Source organism: Pan paniscus, chromosome 12 (assembly GCF_029289425.2).
Source record: "Pan paniscus chromosome 12, NHGRI_mPanPan1-v2.0_pri, whole genome shotgun sequence".
Classification (NCBI taxonomy): Eukaryota; Metazoa; Chordata; class Mammalia; order Primates; family Hominidae; genus Pan; species Pan paniscus.
The window spans coordinates 40,202,707-40,214,955 of record NC_073261.2 but is presented as its reverse complement, the minus strand read 5'-3'; the positions used below and the strand labels follow the sequence as shown (position 1 = coordinate 40,214,955).

The window sequence follows — 12,249 nt, the reverse complement described above, 5'->3', positions numbered from 1 at the left end:
TAGTCTGGATGATAAATCTATGAAGCTTTATTACACTTTTTTTTTTTTTTTTTTTTGAGACAGAGTCTCGCACTGTCGCCCAGGCTGGAGTGCAGTGGCGCGATCTCGGCTCACTGCAAGCTCCGCCTCCCGGGTTCACGCCATTCTCCTACCTCAGCCTCCCGAGTAGCTGGGACTACAGGTGCCTACCACCACGCCCAGCTAATTTTTTTGTATTTTTAGTAGAGACAGGGTTTCACCGTGTTAGCCAGGATGGTCTCGATCTCCTGACCTCGTGATCCACCCACCTCAGCCTCTCAAAGTGTTGGGATTACAGGCGTGAGCCACCGTGCCTGGTTTTTTGTTTTTTTTGTTTTTTTGTTTTTTTGGAGACGGAGTCCCACTCTACCGCCCAGGCTGGAGTGCAGTGGCACCGTCTCAGTTCACTGCAACCTCCGCCTCCTGGGTTCAGGCGATTCTCCTGCCTCAGCCTCCTGAGTAGCTGGGACTACAGGTGCCTGCCACTACACTCAGCTAATTTTTTTGTATTTTTAGTAGAGACAGGGTTTCACCATGTTAGCCAGGATGGTCTCGATCTCCTGACCTCGTGATCCACCCACCTCAGCCTCTCAAAGTGCTGGGATTACAGGCGTGAGCCACCGTGCCCAGCCTACTTTTTCTTTTCTGTATATCTAAACTTTTTCAAAATAAAAAGTGTTTTTTTTTTTCAAAATTATTTAAAGAAGGGTAATGTATTTCAAATGGGAGAAACAAGGTTTAGGACACTATAGCCCCTTTTACATATTGTAGCTATAAACTCAACAAATCCATCAGCTTTCTTCATTTTAAACAACAATCATAACAGGGAAAAAGAGGTGCCCATTTCATCCCCTTAGCAAGAAGGAATACTCATAGCAAAACACTTATGTTGACAAGATACAAGAAAACAGACAAGAGAAAGAAAAAGACAAATAAGAAAACAGGTCAAAAAATACAAAACAAAACCCAAAGGCAACTTGAAATGGACAGTGTTCTTCCACAAAAGGACTCAAGAAATAGCAGACACCAATGTTCAAGAGGCTTCCACCTATTAAGATCACATTTCTATATGCTGTTTCGGGAATACCAAAAAGTAAAGCAAATGACAATTTTAGATAATTTACTAAAATGCAAAAATAAATGGTCATTTGAAGAAAGGCGGCTAGTAAGAATACTAATTTAATAATAAATGGGCCAGCGCAGTGGCTCACGCCTGTAATCCCAGCACTTTGGGAGGCCGAGGCAGGCGTATCACCTGAGGTCAGGAGTTCGAGACCAGGCTGGCCAACATTGTGAAACCCCGTCTCTACTAAAAATACAAAAATTATCCAGACATGGTGGTGGGTGCCTATAGTCCCAGCTACTCAGGAGGCTGAGGCAGGAAAATCGCTTGAACCTGGGAGTTGGAGGTTGTAGTGAGCCGATATTGCACCACTGCACTCCAGCCTAGGTGACAGAGTGAGACTCTGTCTCAAAACAAATTAATTAAATAAATGATATCACATGACAAAAAATAAAAAATGTATTTGACAAGCGAGAAAAAAAGATGATTTTGAGCAAAAGACGCATAAACTAGCAATGAACAAATGGAATCTGATGAACTACAAATGGTACCTCTGCAAGAAAGATAAAACTAATAAGGAGAAAATAAAAAGAAATTGACAGAAGTGATAGAAGTGAAACGAGAGCAGGGGATACAACAAGAGAAAGGGGCAAGGGAGAGAAACCGTGGTATTTGGATCCCATGACATGCGTGAGTGAACAGTGGACATCAACTACAGGCAGTTGTGAACCACTTTATGGAGGCCACAGAAAGTGGGCTGCTGGGAGGCACCTGCTGCTTCCAGCCCTCTTCAGAGGTTTAGTCACTGTCCTTTGATCCTTGATAAATATTTCACATGCAAACGCATATGTGTACATTTTTAAAGTCAAGTTTGAGGGGGAATTAAGAGGTGACAGATAAAATTCTGAAAATTTTCACTTTGCCCAAAATGAAAGATGAGAGGAACCAGGGAAGGAAAAGAACAGCTGGAACAGCAGACATCTCCATCTTACATTTATAACTTAATTTCAAGGTGCCCAAGTGATAAAGAGAGAAAAGTGAAAAGTGAAGAAAAAACAGGACTAAAAGAAAAAAGAAGTAGGAAAAACGAAATATTTCACTTAGTTAGAAGTCATTTATTAAATATTCACAAATATTTGTAACACAATCAGAAGAATACAAAAAATCAAAAACGAAAATCCAAATCCAAGTAGCAAAACTAATGCCTTAGGCACAGAATGACACCTATGCTATTCTAAGAAACTTGGTTCCTCAGGGTAGGGCAGAACCAGCACATTACAAGGGAAACAGGAGCAAAACAAATGACGAGGAGATCAAAAAACTATAAACAGCTGCCATGAGTACTGAACTCTCTGTCCAGCAAAAAGCTACATCCCACGACCTCCAGAGACATCAACATATTATAGCACAGTACAAAAAATTATGTTACATGTGCTTTAAGACAGAAAAATAAATTGATAAATATCTATTATCTTTTTTAAACCATCGAAAAATTTAAGAATCCTGACCTACCGAGGACAGCAAAAATAATAATAATGATAAAAAAAACTTGGCCAGGTGTGGTAGCTCATGCCTGTAATCCCAGCACTTTGGGAGGCCAAGGTGGGAGGATTTCTTGAGGCCAAGAGTCCAACACTACCCTGACCAACACAGTAAGAGCCCATCTCTTAAAAACAAACAAACAAAAAAAACCATAAAACTGAAACTTAAAAAGGAATATGCTTGTTAGCTGGAAACCAGCGATGTGTAGAACATTCCATGCCCCACCAGTGTCAGATAAAAGCACTACTAGAGAGTCCAGAGGCTAGATGATAAGGCAGTGTAAACCATTCTGACTCCAACAAATAAATTTACAATTATTAATAAACAATTATTTACAAGTATAAATTAACAATTATTAATAAAAGACTCTTAGGGCTGGGTACAAGGGCTCAGGCCTGTAATCCCAGCACTTTGGGAGTTCAAGGTGGGAGGATCACTTGAGCCCAGGAGTACGAAACCAGTCTAGGCAACATAGTGAGATGCCTGTGTCTATAAAAAATTTTTAAAAAATTAGCTGGGTATGGTGGTACACGCCTGTAGTCCCAGCTACAGAGGAGGCTGAGGTGGGAGGATGGCTTTGGCCTGGGAGGTTGAGGCTGCAGTGAGCCATGACAGTGCCACCGCACTCCAGTCTGGGTGACAGAAAAGAGCCTATCTCAAAAAAATAAATAAAGGACTTTTAGGCAAGCTGCTAAAACATAAATAATCAATTTCTGTTTCCCAGAGTATAAAGAATCTTTAGCGCTAACATAATCTTTAGTATTATTTGGAGTTTTCACCAACTATACACTAAAAATAGCCTTTGTCACTTAGGTAAAAGAAGTTTAGATGAAATGAAGGTGATGAATAAAGCAATGCCACTAAAAAACAACCGCAGCAACAAAAGAAACCACAACTAGCTGATAGATGACAAACTTGTGCTGATAGTTTAAGAAGAGAGCAACTGGGAGATGACCCAAAATCCTTAAGAAGCTGTCTGGTTTACATACACTCAATTTTAACTTGTTCTTGTTTTTCCTGTTGTGCAAGGCGAGCTGCAACTTCTTCAGGTGGTCGCTCCCTTATAGAAGATGAGGATGCTTCTTCTTGCAGCAAAAGTAAATAAGAGGAAATCAAATTTCAGCATAGAATTTTAATAGCTAACAGGGATATAAAAAAAGCATCGTTTGTACTGGCCAGTTATATCAATGCAGGGCATTTTTGTGTTAAGAATTCTAAAACTATATCATTACTCTTAATGATTCCAAAATGAAGAAATAGGAATCAGGCTTTAATCTTCTTGTTTAAAAAGATACATTCGGACATTTAAATTTTAAAAATTTCCTAAGAAACTCTGAAGACCTAAACCTAGTGTAAATGTATACTTAGTGTCTATGTGTTGCCTAGGCATTAAATAGTTCTGATGAGTATATCATGTATAAAAGAACAAATAGAAATAATTAAATTACCTGAAAGCGCAGGTGTGGGTTTTCCTTCACCAATTTCAGGGTGATCAGTTTTTAAAGATTCCTCAGGCTGAACTGCAGGGGCTGGGACCGACAGGGTATCACCTGCTGCAGAAATAATTTGAGCCGCTTCTGTAGGTGCTATAAATATATGTTACTCATGGTATTTATACTTTCCTGGGTTAACAGAGAAACACACAGAAATTTACTACCACCATCACCACCCACTTCACATCTGACTCCTTAAAGACACAAATATTTGTACTGCCACATGTTTGAATAACACACAAACAGGGGCACTGTCCACTGCATATATAAACTCACACAAAATGGACAATGGTTGGGAGAGAACAAAAGAAAGAAGTCTTGTCTGCATCCACCTGCATTTTAACCATCATTATTCCAGGCAAGGCTTATAATAATAATATTAACACACAAGAAGGGGACATTTACACATGGAAAAAGAGTAACAAAGGAAAAAGCCTGTTAATGATGAAGACAGACAAAAGAAAGCAACTAAACAAAGAATGTTTTTTAATTGCTTTGAAGAGTGGTAGAAGACGTGTGAGCAGGAAAAAGATTACAGTTTTAAACAAAAAGATGAAAGGTCACAGTGATCAAGAACAGAACTGAGTTAAAATACATATATATATATATATATATATATATATATATATATTTTTGCACACTTTGGGAGGCCAAGACCAACCTGGCCAACACAGCAAGATCCCATCTCTATCAATCACTCAATCAATTTTTTGTGTGTGTAGTATTTTTTTTTTTTTTTTGAGACAAGGTCTCACTCTGTTGCCCAGGCTGGAGAATAGTGGCACTATCATGGCTCACTGCAACCTCGACCTCCCAGGAACAAGCAATACTCCCACCTCAGCCTCTGGCACATAGCTGGGACTATACGTGTATACCACCACACCTGGCTAATTTTTAAATTTTTTTGTAGAGACAAGGTCTCCCCTCTCTTGCCCAGGCTGGTCTCAAACTGCTAGGCTCAAGTGATCCTCCCTCCTCGGCCTCCCAAAGTGCTGGGATTACAGGTGTGAGCCACTGTGCCCGGCCTTGGTTTTAAAGTAACAGTCAATTATCAATCCCCTGGCTCAGCATTCTCTTCCCATCCCACCCAGCATATGAAACAATGTTTTTTTTGTTTGAGACAGAGTCTTGCCCTGTCACCCAGGCTGGAGTGTAGGGGTGCAATCATAGCTCACTGCAGCCTCAACCTCCTGGGCTCAAGTGGTCCTCCCTCCCGAGTGCTGGGACTGCAGGCATGCACCGCCATCCCCAGCTAATTTTTAATTTTTTATAGAAACAGGATCTTGCTAAGTTGCCCAGGCTACTTTCAAACTCCTGGGCTTAGGTGATCCTCCCGCCTTGGTTTCCCAAAGTGCGGGATTACAGGCATGAGCCCATGCACCTGGCCTAAAATAAAATTCTTACAATGGCTTCCAAGGACTGCCACAATAAACTTTTTGCTCCCTCTCTGACCTCATTTGCTCCTGTTCTCCCCTTACTCAATTCACTCTAGCCTTATTTGCCCTTTGCTTGAATATATCAAGCCTCTACACCAGCTAATCCTGCTGCCTGGGATGCTTTTCCCCACCACCCTTTTACACGACTTACCCCCCTTATCTCTTTCTAATCTTTGCTCAGATAACCCCTTCCAGGTAAGGTATTCTTACACATTCCATTTAAAACTGCAGTATTCCCTCCCACAATGTCTGACATCCTATACGTTTTACTTGTTTATTCCCTCTCCTCACCCAATCAAGAAATATTAGCTGAAAAATTTTTTTAACTATTTTTGTTCATGGCTGTTTCCCCAGTACTTACAAGAATGTCTAGCACAGAAAAGACAGTAAATTTCTGCTGAATTAAAGAAAGTCAGGTGATTTAATCAAGGACAGACACAACAAAGGAGAAACATAAGAAGTTCAAATGTATACTGAACAGGTTAGAGTTCAACAGGCAAGTGCTGTAAATTAGGGTGGGGTGACTGGTAGTTTCTGAAGTCAAAAAATATCTGCAGGGACTAGAGCAAGACACTTTCATCACTAAGAAAGAAGAGAGGATAAAGAATTGGTGAAGAGGCCGGGCATGGTGGCTCACGCCTGTAATCCCAGCACTTTGGGAGGCCGAGGCAGGCAGATCACCTGAGAGCGGGAGTTTGAGACCAGCCTGACCAACATGGAGAAACTCCGCCTCTACTAAAAATAGAAAATTAGCTGGGCGTGCTGGCACATGCCTGTAATCCCAGCTACTCAGGAGTCTGAGGCAGGAGAATCGCTTGAACCTGGGAGGTGGAGGCTGCGGTGAGCCGAGATTGTGCCACTGCACTCCAGCCTAGGCAACAAGAGCGAAACTCCATCTCAAAAAAAAAAAAAAAAGAATTGGTGAAGAGATTTACCTATAATTTTAAAAAGATGGTTCAAAACATAAGTACCTGTTGCTGAAGCTGGAGTATCTCCCTTTTGTTTTTGGAGTTGTGAGGCAGGCTGTTTAGATTCTTTCATTACTTCTGATACACTAGAGATTTTTAGTGGACCCGACTGAATCTTGGAAATAAAAAACATTTAACATTTCAGATACACTTCTGTTTTTTAAAAAGGTACAGTGATTTGCAGTATTTCAAATGCCAAGTCTTTCAGGCTTTTAACATAAAGTTATCAACACTTTGTAACATATGTATTTTATTAAACATAGTTGAGAGAAACCACCATTACTAGAAAAGTGCAGTTCAAAAATTTCATTCCCAATGACCAGCCCATATTTTAATAGTAACAAAGGTTTCTATTAGGGTGACCAATAAAGTCCATGACATATGATCTTCTCATTAAACACCATTGCTTGTACTTACACAGTATTAAGAAGACTATTATCATTTCCTTTCTAAATCAAATTATGATGTCTTCTGTATACATTCAGTTAGAAGCAAATGATTATTAAAGGCTCTGAGTGAAAATACAAATGAATTTTGTTTCTTTGATCTCCAGGATTCATGCAATTGCACAGTAAGATATATGATCAACTTGTAAGCAAGGCTTGCCTTCCTCTTTCCCAATTATTGCCTGCTCTAAGTTTAAGACACTATTCATTTAAGAGGGCTGCCAGATATGTGCCAGAGAAAATTACTTTTATTTTTATTTCCATTTATGTTATTCCACTTTTTGCCCTAACTTCGCAGTAGGACTCAGATATCCCTAACATGACTACTTAAACACAACAGGGTGGTTCTGAACTTAGTCACTACCAGAAACCAGAATTATTTCCATTTTCATTAAAATATTATTTTTGAATGATGAAGACTGTTTACTGTAACAAGCAAAATAATAACAAGATATATCAGTGGCTTTAACTTGCCTCTTCACTGCTCCTTTCCCTTTCCACTCTCTTAGGTAGCCACTGCTAATAGCCTGGAATCTATCCTTCTACTCCTGAGCAAAAGCTCTCGTATATACACATAAACAATGTTTCACTTCCTTAAACAAACCAAAATAGGGTTATATTATACAAATTACCTTGTAACTTGCTCTTTTTTTCATTTAACACTATATCATGGACATTCTCTTTCAGGTCAAGAAATTCTGTTTAGTTGCATAATATCCTCATATAACAATTTCCCATAATTTGGTCAACTTCTCCTCTATAGTCATTCAAATTGTTTCCTATTTTGTTTTGCTTTGCTGCTACAAACAAAGCAATGAACATCCATCCCTGTCCATTTAAATGAAAAGCACCGTAGTGTAATATCTATGGGATAGTTTTCAGAAGAGGAATTGTTGGGTCAAAGGGGTTGTATATTTTTAACAGATGTTAACAGATCACTTTCACTTAAGGTTCTAGTGATTCACATTCTCATAATTAAAGTTTGTGTGTGATCTATTTCCAAATTCAGTTGTTCTATTCCTCTAATTTCTTTTCCTGTGTCCCAACCTTATTTTATTAAAGTAGCAGTATAAAAAAGTCTATCTAGAAAAGCACCCCTCCTCATCCCTTTTTCAAAATGTTCTTGAGTAGTCTTGTACATCATTAATTCCTCCATATAAATGTTAAAACTGTATTATCTGGTTCCTCACCATCTAGAAAAATTCATTCAAATTCTTACTAGATTTGTGTATATAGACACACCATAAAAACATCATTTCTCTCTAATATATACATATACATTTCTCTCAAATATATATATGTATGTCATATATATTTGGTACTATCTTAATTTGGTACTATCTTAATGTAATTTGGTACTATCTTAATATATATTTGGTACTATCTTGGTACTATCTTTAATGACATACATATATATTTGAGAGAAATGACATTTTTATGATATGAAGTTCTATCCAGGAATGTAACAGTTCTAACCATTTAGGCAGGTGTTATTCCATGTCCATCAAAAAGATTTTATGCATGGACAGTAAATATAGAGACAATGTTATAACAAATCATGTTGCCACTAAAAAGGTTACTATGAAATAAAATGCACAGCAACAAGTTGACACGATGTTTAACAGTAGAGAGTGCTTGAGTAAATGGTAAAAAAAAAAAAAAAAAAAAATAGAAACACTAACTGCTATTGTAATTCAGAGGTGAGAAAATTAACTTAGATCTATACAGTGAAGGATGCAGCCCTTGAAGAGAACATTAATAAGCGAAGGAAAGGAAGTCATTCTGGGTAGGAGACCATCCTGAAAAAAAGCTGTACAAATGGAAGGGATCTTAGATGAGTTCTATCTTTAAGCATGGCCCTTGGAACAGTGCCTGCAGCATAATAATCACTTGATTAACATTGGTTGAATAAATGAATAAATGGAAAGCAAAGACATATTTGTAATGAAGGGCAACTGGTGTACAGCTAAGGGCTTATGTGCAGGACCCAGAGATAAGGCTGCAAAGGTAAACAAGTGCCAGATTGCCAAGGGTATTGAATGTCAACTTAAAAGCTAGCAAAGACCACAAACTACAGAAATAAAGGAGCCCAATGGCCAGTTCCTAGGCTGACATTTAAGCACTCCTGGCTTCATACTTATTCAGAAGGTAAGAAAGATTTCTCTAGTTTTTACATCCTGTGGTCTTCCATCTTTTAAACAATACAAAATATCTGGAAGTACATTAATAGGTGTTATCATGAAAATATCATAGCACTTCTTTTAGAAGATTCTCTGGTATTAATATAAGGATGACCCAGATTCTGTTAGGAGGAGAGATCTAGGTGGGTAGAGACTGGGAGGAAGATGGGAAAGATTGTGTGCGCATGGAGAGCAACAGGCCTAGTTCAGAAGACAATTTGGATATGAAGTGATAAAGGTCAGAATAGGGGTACGGATAGTGGTAATGCAAGAAGATTAAACAAGATAGGATAGCTAACAAAATATGGGCAACCTGTGAAGAATCTACGAATTCTGGTCTAGCTACACCTGACAACTTGGTACTATCTTTAATACAAAAAAGCAAATAAGGAGCAGTGTAAGTGTGGAGGTGGTTTAGTACAAACATGCTGAGTTATTAAGTAGAAATGTTCTCCAAGGTAGCTAAAGTGGAGTGAGGAGAGGCCAAGGCTATTTGGAGAGATAAAGGATTCATCTACAAAGAATGAAATCTGAAGTCACATCAACTGAGAAAAGAACACTGCTCTGAATTTTTCAACCTTACTCCATGCTCCTAGAACAGCTTCCAGCTATTTCTCCTGGGTCATGCAGCTTAAAATAGATTCAAGATTTTAGAATAAATCCACAGAGTTCTGCTCCTTGACTTATGAAGCTGCAAAATTATCTCCCTCAGCCAATAAGTACATTTTAAAGTCCATAGGGAAGAATAAATGATGTAGAAGACTAGTCAAAAACATTGTGAAAAAGTATGGTTGGGGTGGGTTACAGGGAGGAAGTTAGATGACATTTATTTTTCCAAACGTTAACTTTTGCTATAGGATGGGTCTCTAGATCATGTTAGATACTGGACAGTAAGTCCACCCAGTTTCTAAGAATAAACTGATCAGCTATGTCCAGCCTCCTAGCGTAAAGAAATGCCCAATACCAAAGAGCCAAAAATCCATGCTCTTTTACAGACTTTTTTGTTTTTTACAAGAAGCTGTGTGTGAATGAAGAAACATTTAAGATTAGAGTTTAAAAATTTTTTTAGGCTGGGTGCAGTGGCTCACGCCTGTAATCCCAGCACTTTGGGAGGCTGAGGTGGGCGGATCACCTGAGGTCAGGAGTTTAAGACCAGCCTGGCCAACATGGTGAAACCCCATCTCTACTAAAAAATGCAAAAATTAGCTAGGCATGGTGGTGCACGCCTGTAGTCCCAGCTACTTGGGAGGCTGAAGCAGAATTGCCAGAACCCAGGAGGCAGAAGTTGCAGTGATCCAAGATCGCGCCACTGCAGTCCAGCCTGGGCGACAGAGCGAGGCTCTGTCTCAAAAGAAAAAAAAAAGAAAAAAATTTTAAGGCTGGTGAGAAAAAAAGGAATACACACAAAGTTACAGGAATAGTACAAGATATCCTGTCAACTAATCAGCATCTAGATGAAAATTCTGTGACTTTGTGTTATGGTCTAAAAGGAACCATTACTAACCATAATATGTGGTTTTATGTCATGACCATTCTGCACTTGTTTTTATAGTGTTCTAAGTAAGAGCTTGATAGCTGCAACAGTATGGGATAATATATAGATGTCCCCCTCAGTCCATAGGGAAACCATGGTTACCTCTGCCCAAGTATCTCCTCCATTTACCCTTGTGTGCAGCACAGTTATTTTCTATGTGATATGTACTGAGAGCACTTATGGGACTCCAAAAGAATAATTATCCATCTGTACCAGCTACTATTAGTTCAATTTAAAGGAAACTGGCGGCCAGGAGCGGTGGCTCAAGCCTGTAATCCCAGCACTCTGGGAGGCAGAGGCAGGTGGATCACGAGGTCAGGAGATCGAGATCATCCTGGCTAACACAGTGAAACCCCGTCTCTACTAAAAAAAATACAAAAAATTAGCCAGGCGTGGTGGTGAGCGCCTGTAGGCCCAGCTACTCAGGAGGCTGAGGCAGGAGAATGGCGTGAACCCGGGAGGCGGAACTTGCAGTGAGCTGAGATCAGGCCACTGCACTCCAGCCTGCATGACACAGCAAGACTCCATCTCAAAAAAAAAAAGAAAGAAAAAAAAGAACTGGCCAGGCATGGTATCTCACACCTGTAATCCCAGCACTTTGGGGGGCCGAGGCAGGTGGACCACAGGTCAGGAGTTCAAGACCAGCCTGGACAACATGGTAAAACCCCGTCCCTACTAAAAATACAAAAAATTAGCCGGGTGTGGTGGCGCCCGCCTATAATCCCAGCTACTTGGAAGGCTGAGGCAGGGGAATCGCTTGAACCCAGGAGGCGGAAGTTGCAGTGAGCCAAGATCACATCACTGTGCTCCAGCCTGGGCAACACAGCAAGACTCCGTCTTGGAAAAAAAAAAAGAAAACTAACATACATACATCTGGCAAGTTGCACTGCATACATACAAAACACAACTGGCTCTCCATATCTGTAGGTTCTACATCCATAGATTCAACCAACCACAGATTGAAAAAGTATATTTTTTAAAAAATTGCACCTGAGGCCAGGCATGGTGGCTCATGCCTGTAATCCCAACACTTTGGGAGGCTGAGGCGGGCAGATCACCTGAGGTCAGGAGTTTGAGACCAGTCTGGCCAACATGGTGAACCCCATCTCTACTAAAAATACAAACAATTAGCCGGGCATGGTGGCAGTTGCCTGTAATCCCAGCTACTCGGGAGGCTGAGGCAGGAGAATCGCTTGAACCCGGAGGCGGAGGTTGCGGTGAGCCGAGATCATACCACTATACTCCAGCCTGGTTAACAAGGGTGAAACTCTGTCTCAAAACAAAAACAAAAACAAACAAAAAAAAACTGCATCTGTACTAAACATGGACAGACTTTTCTTTCTTGTCATCATTCCCTAAATAACACAGTATAATGAAAATTTAGACAGCATTTACAATGTATTAGATATTACATCTAATCTAGAGATGATTTAAAGTATATGGGAGGGTATACATAGGTTATATGCAAACACTGTAACATTTTATATCTGAGACTTGAGCATCCATGGGATTTTTGTATCCACGGGAGGTCCTGAACCTCTCCTTCAAGAATACCAAAAGACAACTGTA

The 12,249-nt window shown here is 39.7% G+C and overlaps 1 protein-coding gene across 12 annotated transcripts in view; it reads right to left on the bottom strand.

The window, feature by feature from the left end:
• The window catches only part of IMMT (inner membrane mitochondrial protein), a 52,863-nt gene that overhangs the window by 22,328 nt on the left and 18,286 nt on the right, over positions 1-12,249 (bottom strand). For 2 of the 12 annotated variants that reach the window (XM_063594813.1, XM_055107708.2), the window contains exons 4-6: positions 6,524-6,635; positions 4,072-4,209; positions 3,613-3,708 (exon numbers count right to left, since the gene is read on the bottom strand). In XM_063594813.1, coding sequence (XP_063450883.1) covers positions 3,613-3,708; positions 4,072-4,209; positions 6,524-6,635 — 346 coding nt within the window. The remainder of the gene's footprint in view (positions 1-3,612; positions 3,709-4,071; positions 4,210-6,523; positions 6,636-12,249) is intronic. The other 10 variants (XM_063594814.1, XM_055107709.2, XM_063594815.1 and 7 more) reach the window with 5 other exon arrangements.